Source organism: Mobula hypostoma, chromosome 21, assembly GCF_963921235.1.
Source record: "Mobula hypostoma chromosome 21, sMobHyp1.1, whole genome shotgun sequence".
In the NCBI taxonomy this organism is placed as follows: domain Eukaryota; kingdom Metazoa; phylum Chordata; class Chondrichthyes; order Myliobatiformes; family Myliobatidae; genus Mobula; species Mobula hypostoma.
The window spans coordinates 54,778,264-54,797,710 of record NC_086117.1 but is presented as its reverse complement, the minus strand read 5'-3'; the positions used below and the strand labels follow the sequence as shown (position 1 = coordinate 54,797,710).

At 44.8% G+C, this 19,447-nt stretch overlaps 1 protein-coding gene across 4 annotated transcripts in view; it reads right to left on the bottom strand.

Moving 5' to 3' along the window:
- The window catches only part of sfswap (splicing factor SWAP), a 189,788-nt gene that overhangs the window by 100,690 nt on the left and 69,651 nt on the right, over positions 1-19,447 (bottom strand). For all 4 annotated transcript variants that reach the window (XM_063074057.1, XM_063074058.1, XM_063074056.1 and 1 more), the window contains exon 12: positions 14,871-15,083. In XM_063074057.1, coding sequence (XP_062930127.1) covers positions 14,871-15,083 — 213 coding nt within the window. The remainder of the gene's footprint in view (positions 1-14,870; positions 15,084-19,447) is intronic.

The window sequence follows — 19,447 nt, the reverse complement described above, 5'->3', positions numbered from 1 at the left end:
GTTATCTCTATCTTCCCTCCACTTGCCTTACAGGTCACTCTTGGCAAGGTGTTGCACCTGCTTAGCCCACCCCCTCTGATCAGGGGTCATGTGAAGCCACAGGAGCAGGTAGTGGATGGCCATATGAGCAGCTGGTACATATCACAAGTCTGGTTATATGACCCATGACACCAGGCAGACAATATCTGAAGAATATTGATAATGGCTGGAGTCACCTGTTTGCAAACACGCTGCCCAGAAGGCGGCAATGGCAAACCACTTCTGTAGAAAAATTTGTCAAGAACAATCATGGTAATGAAAAGACCATGATCGCCCACATCATAAAACACTGCACATAATGAACAAACGATACACAGAGTGGTTGGTATCTGGAATGGGTTGCCAGGTAAAACAGTAAAAGGAGATATGTCAGCAATGCCTAAGAGACAATTAGAGAGATAAATGAACAAGCAGGGAATAGAGGGAGACAGATCATGTAACAAAGTTCAAAGAACATTTATTATCAAAGTACAGATACAAAATTCCCTAAAAGTGGCATCACAGGTAGATAGGGTTGTAAAGAGAGCTTTTGGTACATTGGCCTTTATTAATCAAAGTATTGAGTATAAGAGCTAGAATGTTATGATGAGGTTGTATAAGGCATTGGTGAGGCCAAATCTGGAGTACTGTGTTCAGTTTTGGTCACCAAATTACAGGAAGGATATAAATAAGGTCGAAAGAGTGCAGAGAAGGTTTACAAGGATGTTGCCGGGACTTCAGAAACTCAGTTATAGAGAAAGGTTGAATAGGTTAGGACTTTATTCCCTGGAGCGTAGAAGAATGAGGGCAGATTTGATAGAGGTATATAAAATTATGATGGGTATTGATAGAGTGAATGCAAGCAGGCTTTTTCCACTGAGGCAAGGGGAGAAAAAAACCAGAGGACATGGGTTAAGGGTGAGGGGGGAAAAGTTTAAAAGGAACATTAGGGGGGGTTTCTTCACACAGAGTGGTGAGAGTCTGGAATGAGCTGCCAGACGAGGTGGTAAATGCAGGTTCTTTTTTAACATTTAAGAATAAATTGGACAGATACATGGATGGGAGGTGTATGAAGGGATATGGTCCATGTGCAGGTCAGTGGGACTAGGCAGAAAATGGTTCAGCACAGCCAAGAAAGGCCAAAAGGCCTGCTTCTCTGCTGTAGTTTCCATGGTTTCTATGGTTACATATAAATTATACAACCTTGAGATTCATCTGCTTACAAGCAGCACAAAGCAAGAAACCCAAACTAACCTACTTTTAAAAAAGACCAAAACATATCACGCAGAGGGAAAAGAAACTTAAATCAAACAATAAAAGCAAATAACAGCATCCAGAACAAAAGTGAGTCTACGCAAATGATAGGAGTTAGATTAGCACCTGTGATGATATTGTGCTATGTGCAGTGTGCCATAGGTAATGTGTTTCACGCCTTGGTCCCAGAGGAACATCATTTTGTTTGGCTATATTCATGTCTGGTTCAATGATAACTAAACTTGATCTTAGTCAGTGCAAGCATGATGGGGCCAAAGGACCTGCTCTTTTGCTGTGTAAGCATACCACAACTGCCTATGCTTAAATCAGGGGTACCCGATCTGTAGGTCCACATTTCCCTCTTGCTTAATGGTATTGCTCCACACCATAAAAAGGTTGGGAAACTCTGGCTTAAATTTTCAAAATACTGGTAACTAGAATATTCAAAGTCATACACCTGTAGACATCTGCTCTCAACTTTGTATTATAGATTCTATTCAACGTTCATAATAGAGATTGATGTTATGAACTTGTCACACAGTGCTCACATCCATATGTCTGTAGATGTGGAGCTGTGTATTTATCAGAATGAAAGATGCAATCATGGCAAGAAGTTAACTGGAGGTTTTGAGTTACAATGTGACCATAATCATTTATAATGGAAACAGAGCAACTGATTTTAAAGCGGGGACTGAACGGTATGAAAAAATGGTCAATCCAATAAAAATGCTTTCAACGTTCTAAACACAAGAGATTCTGCAGATGCTGGAAATCCAGAGCAACAACACAGAATGCTGGAGGAACTCAGCAGACCAGGCAGCAGCAATGGAGGGAAATAAACAGTCAACGATTCGGGCCAAGACCCTTCATCAAGACCTGATGAAGTCTTGAATATAGGAATTATGTATCTTATTTTCTGCCTGTCTGTATCGTATTTTGTGTTGTGTGTTTATTATGGGTAATGCCATGTAGATTGGGGCGTGGTAAATGTGATGAATATAGTGTGATGTTAATATATTTATGTTTAGTTAGTTTTTAGTCTGGTTAGAGAGTAGGTCAGGGGTATAACTTTTTGTTGAGCATTTAAGAAAGCTTAGTTTTTACTTTTTAAGTACGATTAAGACCGCCTAAGTTTGCTTGAAGACAGCTTATTTCATTATATCACTAGTTTTAGTTTCATTAACTCCTTTATCCTTACAAGACTGTTCGTTGTTGCTGGTTTCTTAATAAAGGATTGAACATACTTTCTTCAGCTTAGAACTTTGTTATTGGAGCCCATCATTAGGTGTCAAACCACGCCCCCCCCCCAACCACCGCCTAAGTCTATGAGTGGTTTTGGTTTGTTTTAAGGGAACTGCTACACTGAAGGGTCTCAGCTACTGTTTATTCATTTACATAGATGCTGCCTAACCTACTGAGCTCATCCATCACTTTGAGTGTGTTGCTCTGGATTTTCAGCATCTGCAGAATTTCTTGTGTTCCTAACTTCTCCTATACTCATGTCCTGGCTGGTGAAAGGCAGTGTGCAATGCACCTCCTTCATCACCCTGTCTACCCTCATCTTTTCCAGTTCTGATGAAGAGTCTCGGTCTGAAAGATCAACTGTTTATTAATTTCCATCGAAGCTGCCTGCCCTGCTGAGTTCCCCCAGTATCTTGTGTGTGTTATTTTCACCATTTAACATTTGCTACAACTTTAATACAGTTTATAGAAATCTATAAGATCTCAATTTAAGAAAAAAATCAATATACATCAAACATAATAAATCAGTCAGAAAATAACACACTGCTCTCTCTGTACTTTCATTTATTCCAAATGAGAAACACTGCAAAAGCTTGGTTTCCTGTGCAGCAAGCCTGACATTAAAATTATTTTTACATGTGATGCAGATCCACTTGATAGTGGAGATCAGACGTACGCATTGCTTCTTAGCTGTGGACTTATCATAACTAAAATGAAGATGAAACTCTGTAGATAACACCCTAACACAAAGTGTGGAAAAGGCGCGGTCTTACTCCTAATAAAACATACAACAGGATGGAAAAGGTTGCTGGCCCCTAACCATGGCCCGATTATAACTACTAAACTCTAATGCTAATCGATTGCAACGTGAAACGTCTTCAAAGTGATGGGAGAAAAGTGAAATGTTTCAACCAGGAGTTCCCAAACATTTTTTTTGCCATGGACCCTTATGACTGACTGAGGGGTAAGTGGACCCCAGGTTGGGAACACCTGGTTTAAATCAAGATCCCGGCACTATTTTGCAAAAATAGTTTCAGGGGACATGGAGCAAAGGCGAATAATCAAAGTTTATTTATTTTTGTTTTATATTATTTAGCGATACAGTACAGAACAGGCCCCTTCTACCCAGCAACCCACCTATTTAATTCTAGTCTAATCATGGGACAATTTACAATGACCCATTAACTTACTAACCGATATGCCCCTGGACTGTGGGACGAATTTCACGCAGTCACAGGGAGAGCGCACAAACTCCTTACAGACATCGGAAGGAATTGAACCTGGATCGCTGGCTCTGTAATACTGCTATGCTACTGTGCTACCCAGGATGTGATGCGTATCAGTGATGAGCTAATTGAATGTAGAAGAGGTTCAAGAGGCAAAATGGCCTTCTCTTCCACTTACGCTCACCTTCCATTCTGAGGCCATACCCATGTCTGAAATCATTCATTTCCAATAAACCTTTAGCCTTCACTCAATAGGAAAGTGATGAAACTCCTGATGACAAGTGACAGGGGCTGAGATTTTACAGTCAGTGGTGAGAAATCAGCGCTCAACAATAACTCTCGGAGTTAATTTGCAGGTTGAGTCAGTGGTGAGCAAGGCAAATGCAATGCTAGCTTTGATTTTGAGAGGTCTAGAATATAAATGCAAAGAGGTAATGTTGAGGCATTCTAAAGCACTTGTGAGGCCTCACTTTGAGTATTTTAAGCAGTTTTGGGCCCCTTATCAGAAAAAGGATCTGCTGACATTGGAGAAGAGGTTCACAAGAATGATTCTGGGAATGAAAATCTAACATATGAGAAGCGTTTGATGCCTCTGGGCCTGTATTCACTGGAACTCAGAAGAAAACGAGAGGGGATCTCAGTGAAACCTATTATATGTTGAAAGGTCAAAAGGCCCAATTCTGCTCCTATATCCTATGGTGTAAAAAGCTGCCTTCTAAGACCAGCAAACTCTATCAGATGGACCTTCCTTTTTTAAAATATTGGTTGCTATTAAAGATCAGCTCAGCTTAGATTCAGGAGACCCATCCAAGCTGACAGCAAAGAATTCTTAGACATCTATTCTCAATATTAAAAAGTTAAATACAAGAGGTTCTGCAGATGCTGGAAATCCAGAGTACCACATACACAAAATGCGTGAGGAACTCAGCAGGTCAGGCAGCATTTACTGAGGGGAATAAACAGTTGAGGTTTCGGGCCGAGACCCTTTATCACGAGTCCTGATGACGGGTGGTGGTTGCCTCAGGACTACCACCACCAAATTCAAGAACAGTTATTACCCTGAACCATCAGGCTCCTGAACCAGAGGGGAAAACTTCACCTACCTCAACACTGAACCGTTTCCACAACCAACCGACAAACTTTCAACAACTTTTCATCTCATGATTTTCATATTTACTGCTTTTTCTTTGTTTCTTTGAGCTTACTGCAAATGCCCACAAGAAAGTGAATCTCAGGGTTGTATATAGTGACATATATGTGCTTTGATAATAAATTTACTTTGACTTTCCATAGAAGCTGCCTAACCTTCTGAGTTCCTCCGGCATTTTGTGCGTGTTGCAACGTAAAAAGCATTTTAACCAATATTTTCAACAAGTCACAGAACAATAATGTCAAAATGAATAATTTCAGAATCCAATGAGTTCATCTGATTAAGTTAAAATCCACACACAAAAATATTATTAAATATAATGACTAATCAAGGTTGTATACTGCATACATATTTTTTGATGATAAATGTACTTTGCATCCTTGAATCTTTAATTGCAGCTTGGTAGGTTGTTAAAATTTACCTCTCAAAGTAGTTGTAACATTTGCCAGAAATCCTCGAGACTGTGATTAAGAAAGTTATAACATTGCCCGCTTGGAGCACTGAACTAGTGGCCTTCCCTGTTTAAGAGTGTATGCTCCAGTTCTGGAAGTTGTTGTTGGTCTCATAGTGTGAAGATGCCAATGATGACAGTTTTCCCATCTTAACAATCGTAAAAAACCTGGGTCAAGATTAAATGTCAGAGGGCAGGAGAAACCTCTCCTACCGTGATGAGAGCACAATCTGTGGCCAGGATTAGTAACAAAGACAGAAACTTAATCAACCTTCAAAATTAAACCAGACGAGAAACAGGAAAAATAATAAAGGAACAGATTCAGAGAGTGGGTGCGTGTGCCTGTCTCTGTCCGTGTCCGAGTCCGAGCCTGTGCCTGTCTCTGTCCGAGTCTGAGCCTGTGCCTGTCTCTGTCCGTGTCTGAGTCCGAGCCTGTGTCTGTCTCTGTCCGTGTCTGAGTCCGAGCCTGTGCCTGTCTCTGTCCGTGTCTGAGTCCAAGCCTGTGCCTGTCTCTGTCCGTGTCTGAATCCAAGCCTGTGCCTGTCTCTGTCCGTGTCTGAGTCCGAGCCTGTGCCTGTCTCTGTCCGAGTCCGAGCCTGTGCCTGTCTCTGTCCGTGTCTGAGTCCGAGCCTGTGCCTGTCTCTGTCCATGTCTGAGTCCGAGCCTGTGCCTGTCTCTGTCCGAGTCCGAGCCTGTGCCTGTCTCTGTCCGTGTCTGAGTCCGAGCCTGTGCCTGTCTCTGTCCGTGTCTGAGTCCGAGCCTGTGCCTGTCTCTGTCCGTGTCTGAGTCTGAGCCTGTGCCTGTCTCTGTCCGTGTCTGAGTCCGAGCCTGTGCCTGTCTCTGTCCGTGTCTGAGTCCAAGCCTGTGCCTGTCTCTGTCCGAGTCCGAGCCTGTGCCTGTCTCTGTCCGTGTCTGAGTCCGAGCCTGTGCCTGTCTCTGTCCATGTCTGAGTCCGAGCCTGTGCCTGTCTCTGTCCGAGTCCGAGCCTGTGCCTGTCTCTATCCGTGTCTGAGTCTGAGCCTGTCTCTGTCCGTGTCCGAGTCCGAGCCTGTGCCTGTCTCTGTCCGTGTCCGAGTCCGAGCCTGTGCCTGTCTCTGTCCGTGTCCGAGTCCAACTCTGAGCCTGTGCCTGTCTCTGTCCGTGTCCGAGTCTGAGCCTGTCCGTGTCTGAGTCCGAGCCTGTGCCTGTCTCTGTCCGTGTCTGAGTCCGAGCCTGTGCCTGTCTCTGTCCATGTCTGAGTCCGAGCCTGTGCCTGTCTCTGTCCGAGTCCGAGCCTGTGCCTGTCTCTATCCGTGTCTGAGTCTGAGTCTGAGTCTGTCTCTGTCCGTGTCCGAGTCCGAGCCTGTGCCTGTCTCTGTCCGTGTCCGAGTCCGAGCCTGTGCCTGTCTCTGTCCGTGTCCAAGTCCAACTCTGAGCCTGTGCCTGTCTCTGTCCGTGTCCGAGTCTGAGCCTGTCCGTGTCTGAGTCCGAGCCTGTGCCTGTCTCTGTCCGTGTCTGAGTCCGAGCCTGTGCCTGTCTCTGTCCGTGTCTGAGTCCGAGCCTGTGCCTGTCTCTGTCCGAGTCCGAGCCTGTGCCTGTCTCTGTCCGTGTCCGAGTCCGAGCCTGTGCCTGTCTCTGTCCGTGTCTGAGTCCGAGCCTGTGCCTGTCTCTGTCCGAGTCCGAGCCTGTGCCTGTCTCTATCCGTGTCCGAGTCTGAGCCTGTCTCTGTCCGTGTCCGAGTCCGAGCCTGTGCCTGTCTCTGTCCGTGTCCGAGCCTGTGCCTGTCTCTGTCCGTGTCTGAGTCCGAGCCTGTGCCTGTCTCTGTCCGTGTCTGAGTCCAAGCCTGTGCCTGTCTCTGTCAGAGTCCGAGCCTGTGCCTGTCTCTGTCCGTGTCCGAGTCCGAGCCTGTGCCTGTCTCTGTCCATGTCTGAGTCCGAGCCTGTGCCTGTCTCTGTCCATGTCTGAGTCCGAGCCTGTGCCTGTCTCTATCCGTGTCTGAGTCTGAGCCTGTCTCTGTCCGTGTCCGAGTCCGAGCCTGTGCCTGTCTCTATCCGTGTCTGAGTCTGTCTCTGTCCATGTCCGAGTCCGAGCCTGTGCCTGTCTCTGTCCGTGTCCGAGCCTGTGCCTGTCTCTGTCCGTGTCCGAGTCTGAGCCTGTCTGTGTCTGAGTCCGAGCCTGTGCCTGTCTCTGTCCGTGTCCGAGTCCAACTCTGAGCCTGTGCCTGTCCCTGTCCGAGTCTGAGCCTGTGCCTGTCTCTGTCCGTGTCCGAGTCTGTGCCTGTATCTGTCCGTGTCCGAGTCCGAGCCTGTGCCTGTCTCTGTCCGTGTCCGAGTCCGAGCCTGTCCTAATCCGAGTCAGAGCCTGTGCCTGCCCGTGTCCGAGTCCGAGCCTGTTCGTGTCTGAGTCTGTGCCTGGGCCTGATAGTGTCCGAGTCCGACTCTGAGCCTGTCCGTGTCTGAGTCTGTGCGTGTCCGAGTCTGACTCTGAGCCTGTCTCTGTCCGTGTCCGAGTCTGGGCCTGTGCCTGTCTCTGTCCATGTCCGAGTCTGAGCCTGAGCCTGTCTCTGTCCGTGTCCGAGTCCGAGCCTGTCCGTGTCCGAGTCCGAGTCCAAGCCTGTGCCTGTCTCTGTCCATGTCCGTGTCCGACCTTGTGCCTGTCTCTGTCCGTGTCCGAGTCCAAGCCTGTCTCTGTCCGTGTCCGAACCTGTGCCTGTCTCTGTCCGTGTCCGAGTCTGAGCCTGTGCCTGTCTCTGTCCATGTCCGAGCCTGTGCCTGTCTCTGTCCGTGTCCGAGTCTGAGCCTGTGCCTGTCTCTGTCCATGTCCAAGTCTGAGCCTGTCCGTGTCCGAGTCCGAGCCTGTGCCTGTCTCTGTCCGTGTCCGAGCCCGAGCCTATGCCTGTCTCTGTCCGTGTCCAAGCCTGTGCCTGTCTCTGTCCATGTCTGTGTCCGAGCCTGTGCCTGTCTCTGTCCGTGTCCGAGTCCAAGCCTGTCTCTGTCCGTGTCCGAGTCTGAGCCTGTGCCTGTCTCTGTCCGAGTCTGAGCCTGTAGCTGTCTCTGTCCGAGTCTGAGCCTGTAGCTGTCTCTGTCCGAGTCTGAGCCTGTTTCTGTCTCTGTCCGAGTCTGAGCCTGTAGCTGTCTCTGTCCATGCCCATACCTGTGCCTGTCTCTGCCCGTGCCCGTCTGTGTTCGTGCCTGTTTGAGTGTCCGTGCCTGTGTGTGATAGTCTGTGCATGTGTGTGTGCGTCAGTCTGTGTGTATGCAAGAGCGAGTGTCAGTATGGGGGCTGGGTGGGAGAGAGAAAAGCAACTTTTACTGTTGATACGAGGAAACCTACAGATGCTGGAAATTCAAGCAACACACACAAAAATTGCTGGTGAACGCAGCAGGCCAGACAGCATCTCTAGGAAGAGGTACAGTCGACGTTTCTGGCCAGAACCCTTCGTCAGAACTAACTGAAAGAAGAGATAGTAAGAGATTTCAAAGTGGGAGATGGAGGGGGAGATCCGAAATGATAGGAGAGGACAGGAGGGGAGGGGTGGATATAAGAGCTGGAAAGTTGATTGGCAAAAGGGATACCAAGCTGGAGAAGGGAGAGGATCATGGGACGGGAAGCCTGGGGAGAAACAGAAAGGGGGAGGCGAGCCTAGAGGGTGGAGAGCGGGCAAGGAGTTATAGTGAGAGGGACAAAGGGAGAAAAAAAGAGAAAAAAAAAAAGGGGGAGGAATATATTTTAAAAAAATAGATAAGGGATGGGGTGTGAAGGGGAGGAGGGGCATTAATGGAAGTTAAAAGTTAAGTCAATATTCATTTCATCAAGTTGGAGGCTACCCGGACGGAATATAAGGTGTTGTTCCTCCAACCTAAGTGTGGCTTCATCTTGACAGTAGAGGAGGCCGTGGATAGACATATCAGAATGGGAATGGGACGTGGAATTAAAATCTTTTATATATTTTAAATTTTGTCCCCCCTTTTTTCCTCCCTCTGTCCCCCTCACTATAACTCCTTGCCTGCTCTCCACCCTCTGGGCTCCCCTCCCCCCGCCCCCCCAGGCTTCCCGTCCCACGATCCTCTCATATCCCTTTTGCCAATCAACTGTCCAGCTCTTGGCTCCACCCCTCCCATCCTGTCTTCTCCTATCATTCTGGATCACCCCCTCCCTCTCCCACTTTCAAATCTCTTACTAGCTCTTCTTTCAGTTAGTCCTGATGAAGGGTCCCAGCCCGAAACGTCAACTGTAGCTCTTCCTATAGATGCTGCCTGGCCTGCTGCGTTCACCAGCAATTTTTTACTGCTGATGTTCTGTTAGTAGACCATAAGACATAGGAGCAGAATGAGGACATTTGGCTCTTTGAGTCTGAACCACCATACCATCATGACTGATTTATTATACCTGTCAACCCCATTCTCCTGCTTTCTCCCCAAATTACTGACACCCTGACTAATCAAGAATCTATCAACCTCCGCTTTAAATATATCCAATGCCTCTCCCTCCATAGCTGTCTGTGGCAATGAATCCCAGATTCACCACCCTCTGGTAAAAGAAATTCCTCCTCAATTCTGTTCTAAAAGGACGCCCTTCTATTCTGAGTCTGTACCCTCTGGTCCTAGACTCTCCCACTATAGGAAACGTCCTCACTAGCTCCATTCTATCTGGGCCTTTCAATATTCGATAAAGCAGGATACAAAAGCTAGAAAGCACGTACCACCAGGCTTTAGGAGAGCTTCTAGCTCACTGTTCTCAGACTTTTGAAGGATTAACTGAGATAGATAGCTTGGTTGGCATTGAGCAGTTAGACCAAATGCCTACTTCCACAAGATCATAAAGACATAGGAGCAGAATTAGGCCATCTGGCCCATCAAGTCTGCTTCGCCATTCCATCCCTCTCAACCCCTTTCTCCTGTCTTCTCTCCATAACTTTTGATGCCCTTACTAACGAAGAAGCTATCAACCTCCACTTTAAATATACTGTTGTGAGTTGCCTCTTGCGTTGTTCCACTGAACATTGTAGACATGTTACGTTGGTGCCAGAATGACCCTTGTGAGCTGTCCCAGTACATACTCAGGTTAGGTTGCCTGTTAATGTGAACAACAGATATCACTGTATATTTTGATGTACGTGTGATAAATACTGAATCTGAGCCTGAAGGTAAAATTGGTAATAATTCTTCTTGTGTAAAGGGTGGGAGCTTTGTTGTTTCAATTATTCACTCTATGGTGTTTCTTGTTTCGTAGATGTTTGTGAAGAGGATGAATTTTAGGTTGTATACTGTATACAATCTCTGATATTAAATGAACCTTTAAGTTATTCCCCTCAATAAAAGATAGATAATGGCACGAATTATTTAGGCTGAGCGCTTTTTATCTATGCTGTGATTTCTATTCTATTTTTGTAATTGTAAATCAAATCTTCATCCAAGTACCCAAAATAGCACATCAAAGTTGTGCCTGAAATTTAATGCAATTTAATTTTATTCTGACTGCCAAAAAGGAACTAGAATTTTAAAAATTATAACAAATTGCATTTTGATCATAATCTTAAATACCAGAGACAATTCAGAAAATTAAATCAACTGATCACACGGTAAAATTCGTGGCATTCAGAAAAAACATCATTATTTTGCAAGAGCATTTACTGTTGTAGGCACGATGATCATAGGAATCTAACAGATTAAAGAAATGACTTCTTTTAGAAAAATAGTATTTTTATTTTTTATCTTATGTTTTTGAGATACAGCGCAGAATAGGACCTTCTAAGTATTCAAGCCACATTGCTCAGCAATCCCCCAATTTAATCCTAACCTTATCACAGGACAATTTACAATGACCAATTAATCTACCTACCTCAATGACTACAGACCAGTGGCATTGACCTCCCACATCATGAAGACCCTGGAGAGACTTGTTCTGGAGCTGCTCCGGCCTATGGTCAGGCCACACTTAGATCCCCTCCAGTTCGCCTACCAGCCCCGACTAGTTGAGGATGCCATCGTCTACCTGCTGAACCGTGTCTACGCCCACCTGGACAAGCCAGCGAGCACTGTGAGGGTCATGTTTTTTGACTTCTCCAGTGCATTCAACACCATCCGCCCTGCTCTGCTGGGGGAGAAGCTGACAGCGATGCAGGTGGATGCTTTCCTGGTGTCATGGATTCTTGATTACCTGACTGGCAGACCACAGTACGTGTGCTTGCAACACTGTGTGTCCGACAGAGTGATCAGCAGCACTGGGGCTCCACAGGGGACTGTCTTGTCTCCCTTTCTCTTCACCATTTACACCTCGGACTTCAACTACTACACAGAGTCTTGTCATCTTCAGAAGTTTTCGGATGACTCTGCCATAGTTGGATGCATCAGCAAGGGAGATGAGGCTGAGTACAGGGCTACTGTAGGAATCTTTGTCACATGGTGTGAGCAGGATTATCTGCAGCTTAATGTGAAAAAGACTAAGGAGCTGGTGGTAGACCTGAGGAGAGCTAAGGTACCGGTGACCCCTGCTTCCATCCAGTGTGGACATGGTGGAGGATTACAAATACCTGGGGATACGAATTGACAATAAACTGGACTAGTCAAAGAACACTGAGGCTGTCTACAAGAAGGGTCAGAGCCGTCTCTATTTCCTGAGGAGACTGAGGTCCTTTAACATCTGCCGGACGATGCTGAGGATGTTCTACGAGTCTGTGGTGGCCAGTGCTATCATGTTTGCTGCTGTGTGCTGGGGCAGCAGGCTGAGGGTAGCAGACACCAACAGAATCAACAAACTCATTCGTAAGGCCAGTGATGTTGTGGGGATGGAACTGGACTCTCTCACAGTGGTGTCTGAAAAGAGGATGCTGTCTAAGTTGCATGGCATCTTGGTCAATGTCTCCCATCCACTACATAATGTACTGGGTAGGCACAGGAGTACATTCAGCCAGAGACTCATTCCACCCAGATGCAACACAGAGCGTCATAGGAAGTCATTCCTGCCTGTGGCCATCAAACTTTACAACTCCTCCCTTGGAGGGTCAGACACCCTGAGCCAATAGGCTGGTCCTGGACTTATTTCATAATTTACTGGCGTAATTTAGATATATTACTATTTAACTATTTATGGTTCTATTACTATTTTTATTTATGGTGCAACTGTAACAAAAACCAATTTCCCCCGGGATCAATAAAGTATGACTATGACTATATAATTCCCACAGTTCAAAGGAAAGCCACGTGGTCATGAGAACATACAAACTGCTTACAGGCAGCGGCAGGAATTGAAGCCAGGTCACCTGTGCTGTAAAGCGTTGTGCTAACCATACACTATCATGCTGCCCTAAATAAAGGAAAATACAATCTTTACTTAAGTAAACACTACTTGAAGTGATTCCTAAACTCAGGAGATTCTGTAGATGTTGGACATCTTGAACAACACACACGAAAAGCTGGAGCAACTCAGGCAGCATCTATGAAGGAGAATATACAGTTGACATTTCGGGCTGAGACTATTCTGCTGAAAGGTCTCAGACCAAAACACTGACTGTGCATTCTCCTCCATAGATGCTGCCTGACCTGCTATGTTCCTCCAGCATTTTGTACGTGTTGCAGAAGTGATTTCTGCCTCGTAAGATATGATATCCCATATTTCCTGTACATATTTCACATGTTTTATGTCTTTTACATTTGTTTTTCGTCTTGGATGTGATTCTGGAACTGTTGGAGCCTGTGTTTTGCTGTTTGGAGATTGTTTGGGTGTTCCAGCACTCTGCAGTTTCCGAAAGGATTCCTGAAGGCAGTGGTGGTATGAGCGAACCTCATTGTGGTCAGGCTACATGCCAATGTTTGACTCCATTTTGATTAAAGCTTCTATTGTTCTGAAGTGACGAGGGAGACTGAAACATCAAGGTGAATGCAGAAGCTTGGAGATCATTTGGGTGCTTCAGCACTCTGCAGTCTCTCAGAGGTCTCCAGCAGACAGTGGAAGCGTGCGCCAACTTTGTGTCGAGAAGGTTGCAGGACGGGGCGCAAGCCGTTGTTTGACTCCATTTCGCCAATTAGAGCTTTTATTGTTTGCCAATTAAAACAAGGGAGATTGAAGAATCAAGGCAAGTACAGAGAGCAAGCACTGGCTGCCTATCTTTTGATTGCTCTGATCCGGAAGGGGAAAGGTCTGCCACTGGGCCCAGCAAATGCCCCCCAGGTTTTCTGCAATTTGGATGTAGACATGGACTATTGACTTTTCTTTCTCAGTCTTAAATTTTTTACATTTTCTGTTTTTCACCTGATCTTTCTTGTTTCTTTTAGTGTGGGAGAAGGGATTTGGGGGTCGATGTGACTGTTCCCTTTTTGCTCTTTTTTTTTGTGCAGGAGGAGGGATTTGGAGTCAATGTGCCTGTTCTAATTTGTTTCTTTTTTTTTGTGCAGGGAGGAAGGATTTGGGGGGTTAATGATCGTGTTGCCTTTCTTTTCTTTCTTGGTTTAATAGCTACCCGGTGAAAAATTTCAAGTTGTATGCTTTGATAATAAATGAACCCCTAAGTGGCTAGTTTAAGTAGAGCATGTTTTATTACAAGAGTCCACTTTCCTTTCCTACCGAATAAAGATAATTTGAGTGAACAGACTACTTGGGATACTTACACAATTAACATATGAAGACTCTGGGCCTATACTCGCCAGTTCAGAAGAATGACGTGGGATCGCATTGAAACCTATTGAATATTGAAAGGCCTAGATAGAGTGGGTGTGGTGAGGATGTTTCCTACAGTGGGTGAGTCTGGGACAAGAGGGTAAAGCTTCAGCGTAGAGGGATGTCCATTTTGAAGAGAGATTAGGAGGGATTTCTTTAGCCAGAGGGTGGTAAATCTGTGGAATTCATTGCCACAGATGGCTGTGGAGGCCAAGCCATTGGGTGTACTTAAAGCGGAGGTTGACAGGTTCTTGATTAGTCAGAGGGTCAAAGATTACAGGGTGAAGGGAAGAATGACTCTCAGGGCTGCATATAGTGACATATATATACTTTGAACACGAGAATGGGGTTGAGGGGCATAATAAATCAACCATGATGGATGGTGGAGCAGAATCAGAAGGCCAAATGGCCTATTTCTGCTCCTCTACCTTATGGTCTTATGGAATGAAGAAATATTTCAGTTTTACCTTGAACTAATGTGTTTTCAAATAAGAACAACAGACTCAGCAACGTGCAACTCAAGTCCTGGAATTTCAATGCCAAAAAAAAAGAGGCAAATTGATCATATTTGTTATTCTGTGGCAAAACTCACTAAATTTTGGACCAATGCCTCATTGTCGGTATTATTTTTAACATAGGGTGCCAAGATGTATTAAAGCATATGCAAACTAAGAAAACACGACTCTCTCCACATTTTCTGTGACCAACAGGTTCAATAAAATATGGAAAATGAAAAAATGGAAAGTAATTACTGCTCGGCACAACAAATACAATCTATTTGAAGCAAAAGGATAATTTCTCCACAAAAATCAGGTTCTAAATTTAGCACAGAATTACAAGAGAACACAGTCTGTGTTTAAAACATCTCCTCTAAATGTCACGCCTGTCAGCTTACCTTGTTTTGCCTCTATTTCCTCTGCTGTAAGTTGAGGTTTCTTTTCCTCAGGAGGGAGGGAGGGAGGGATATCTTTGCTGGCTTCATTGTTGACAGCTTCCTGTATGTCTTGGTCTTCATCACTATCATCATCCAGTTTAACTCGCTTTTTCTCCAGCGGGAGCATATCATTTTCTTTTGCCTTAATCGCAAAACTTATCGGCGCGAAAGATGCTGTGAAGGAGATGCCCAATGTAATGAAAGTTCCCCACAATCAAGACTTTTAAAAATAAACTTCCTTCTCTGATCAAAACAAAATACAGTGGATTCCAGTTCATTGGGCCATTAGTTAATCAGGGCAGCCGCTTACTTAAGGCAACTTTTAAAGAACAAAAATTAATTGAAAAATAGCTGCAATTCCCCCATTATTAAGGACACTATGCCATATAATTGGGACAGGAGACTGTTGCCGAACAGTTTCTAACTAGTATCAGTTACATGCACTTGTGTGCCCGTTAGACACTAAACCATGCTTAGAGCGAACAGTTTTTAAACAGCATCAGTTGTGTGTGCTTGTTATCCATTTGAGCCAAAGGACGCCAAATCAAAAAGCAATATCTGATCATTCCTGACGAAGGGTGTCGGCCCGAAACGTCGACTGTACCTCTTCCTAGAGATGCTGCCTGGCCTGCTGCGTTCACCAGCATTTTTTGTGTGTGTTGCTTGAATTTCCAGCATCTGCAGATTTCCTCGTGTTTGCATCTGATAATTTTGCTTTTTTAATTGTCTAAAAAAAAAACTTTAGGCCTTTCCCAAGAGTCCACGACACCTATCTACATCAGGTGTCTGCACCAATTTTTTCACTTACAGTCAATGAAAAGAACACGGTAATGCATGTACACTGGATGAATTCCTCCATCAATAACTAATAAAGAGTTTATTTTTATTTTATATTAGGGGTCCCCCACCTTTTTTGCACCGCAAACCGGTTTAATATTGACAATATTCTTGCGGACCAGCCGACCCGGGGGGGGGGGAGGGGGGTGTTCAAGTAGGGTTAAACTCACCTCAGCATGTCTTTTACAGCTAGGGTTGCCAACTTTCTCACTCCCAAATAAGGGACAAAAGTAGCAGTCAAATCCCGGGACACTTTACCCCAGGAAAGACTACCATGACCATGAAGCCTTGCGTGGGCACCTGTGTGCGCATGCACGTATGTGCCGACTTTTTTTCCCACAAATCGGTTTTGCCTTCATCTTCCCGACTATATTGTACATACATTATTTCTACTTTATATAGGCTGTGTATTTATCATATCATTCCTGTTTTTACTATATGTTAGTGTTATTTATTTTCGGTTTTATGTGTTATTTGGTAGCGAGGGAAATATGGAACAAGGGCAGTCCCGTATGGGACAAACCAATTCAGCCCAATATACAGGATGTCCTGGCAAATATGGGACAGTTGGCAACCCTATGTTCAAGTTCAACAGTGCGTGACAGGGAATGAGGAAAGATGCAGCTGACTCATATCGTTTCCTCATGGCCCGGTAGCACATGCTCTGCGGCCCACTGGTTGGGGACCGCTATTTAATATGGTGATACAGCATGGAGTCAGCCCTTTGAGCCACGTTGCCCCATCCCAACAAACCTGATTAACCCTATGCTAATCATGGGATAATTTACAATGACCAGTTAACCAACCCAGTACATCTTTAGACTGTGGGAGGAAACTGGAGCACAGGAGGAAACCCACGTGGTCACGTGGAGGATGCACAGACTCCTTAAGGTGGTGTTGGAATTGAACTCTGAACTCCAGAATACCACAAGTTATTTCTTTTTTATACCTCTTAAACTATTTCCATGAAACTTTAGCTAATTGGGACAACTGCTTAATTGGGCCAAAATGTGCTGTTCCAGATTTGTTCCAATTAACCAGAATCCACTGTACACATTATCTGCTGTTCTATACAACCCCTAAGAAATGTGACTTTTTTTGGTATCCAGAATATTCAGAGCAATGTGCACTGAATGGGCACTGAATAAACCACCGAATCAGGTTTATCATCTCTGATTCCTATGACATGAAATCTGTTTATTTTCCGTGTAGTATAGTGTAAGAACATAAGAATTACTATAAATCACAGAACAATGACTCTGCCGTAAAAGGTCCCAACCCTGGCTGCCAGCGGAAGAGGGTTGCTGGGGGCTAGGAACCCCACCCTATAAAAACCCAGCACTACAGAAACCCCAACAAAAGCTCCAAAGTCCTCAACTCTGGATGGAAAGAAGATGGGCTGCACCTGAGAAAACTTGAAAGACTGGCCCAGCACACAGGACCCTTGGCAAGCTGCTGTCAGTGGCCTATGTCCCAGTTGGGATGACAGGGCTTAAGTATGCAAATTCAGTCCAAAAACATAAAAATTACTATAAATCACAGAACAATAGCACAAAAAAATAGAATAACATGGTGTTCAAGGGTTCATTGACCTTTCAGACATGAATACATGGTACAGCTACTTCCCCTTAGTATGTGGGTTTTCAGGCTCCTGTACCTACACCTAGATGATGGTAATGAGAAGAGGGTATGTTCTGGATATATTTGGAACAGTAGCAGGTCAAAATGCTCTCAAGCCTGCTCAGCAACTGAACAAGATCGTGGCTGATCTGTCTGCAATTGCAACACCTCATTCCTACCTAACCCCAAGGGTAATCTGGCCCTCTGTCTTATCAAGAATTCATTTATCTCTACCTTAAAAACAGTAAGAGACTCTGCTTCCATCACCCTTAGTGGTGTACACAGCTCCATGTCTCTCAACCTTCTGACAGACAGGAAAAAACCATCCATTCTAGGGGTGACTGATTTTAAAACCACAACCGCAATCTTGCATTCTCTTCTCTTTGCTGCCATTAGGAAGGAGGTACAGGAACCTCTGGACACACACCACCAGGTTTAGGAACAGATATTACCCCTCAACCATCAGACTCTTGAACTAGAGGGGATAACTTAACTAAACTCATCAGTGAAACATTCCCACAACCAACGACTTACTTTCAAGGATACTTTATCTCATGTTCGCAATATTTATTGCTTGTGTATTTATTATTGATTTTTTTTCCTTTCTGTATTTACAGCTTGTTGTCATTGCATATTGGTTGTTTGTCTGTCATGTTGTGTATGGATTTTCATCGATTCTATTGGGCTTCTTTATATTTACTGTGAATAACTGCAGGAGAATAAATGTGAGGTCTGTACATGGTGACATATGTACTTTGATAATAAAAAAAATTACTTTGATAAAGAAATTACTTTGAACTTTGAATGTTTATATTGTACACATTTAACAGAAAGAGCCCAATCCACCTTCTTGCTGCTCACAAGGGAGCAATCGCTCGAGTCCCATTCCTTCCCTGCTATTTCCAGGCACCTCTGCACCTCATCCCCATCAACCTGCCACCAAGCCTTTGGATTCCCCTTACCACTACTCCCCCTCCCTCCATAATCATTTACAAAGACTGAGCCTATGCTTCAATGAAGCAGAGGCTCATCACCCTGGGGTTACCTGTGCATTATACTAAAAGGCTTCAAGTAGGAAGTGATAGCTGAACAACAGAACATCGAATATCACAGCACAGTACAGGCCCTTCAGCCCGCAATATTGTTCCAACCTTTTAACCTACTCCAAGATCAATATAAACCTTCCCTCCTACATAATCCTCCATTTTTCCAAGTCTGTCCACAAAACAGTTTAATTCGTCTTTTCTCGTGTCTTTTTTCTTTTTAAGGTGGCTGGGGTCTTGTCAGAGGCAGTGATCTACTGCTGCAGCTCAATCTATGGTTCTCCGCAAGTGGTGGGTTCTTGCTCTCAGAACTCGCTGAGAGGGAGGGGGGATGGGGGAGAGTTGATGCTTTTGCTGCAGTTTATATGTGGGAGGGGAGCTTTGGGGTTCTAACGTCTTCTGTCTTTCATTCTTTGGGTTTTTCCCCCTGTTTTGTGGACGTCCGTGAAGGGTAAGAATTTCAGACCGTATACATTCCCTGATATTAAATTGAACCATCAAACTATTGATCCATGTGCGTATCTCCCTCTACCGTCACCCGTCAGCACATTCCACGCACTCACCACTCTGCTTAAAAATCTCACCTCTCACACCCCCCTATAATTTCCTCCAATTACCTTAAAATCATGGCCCCTCGTTATTAGCCATTTCCACTGGATTGATGCTTCTTATCATCTTGTACACCTCTGTCAAGTTACCTCTCATGCTCCTTTGCCCCGCAGACAAAAGCCTTTGCTAGCTCACCATATTAACGAAGAAACCCCAAACCTGGCAGTTTTCAGAGTAAGGCATTGATCCTGAGTCTGAAAATTTGCAAAAGCATTTACATTTTGATTTTCTCCCCAGTGTTATAAACACAGTTTGTAGCTTGCAAGTTTATCAGACAATTTATATGGGTAAATGCCAGGGGTAGCCACTGTGTACTTACTTGGCAACATGAGAGCCATATCTGAAACCAGGCAAATATCATATGGACTGAAGCAAATCTCACCTAGAAGGTCCTACAGAGATTTCACCATGTTTGCAAATAGTCTGAGA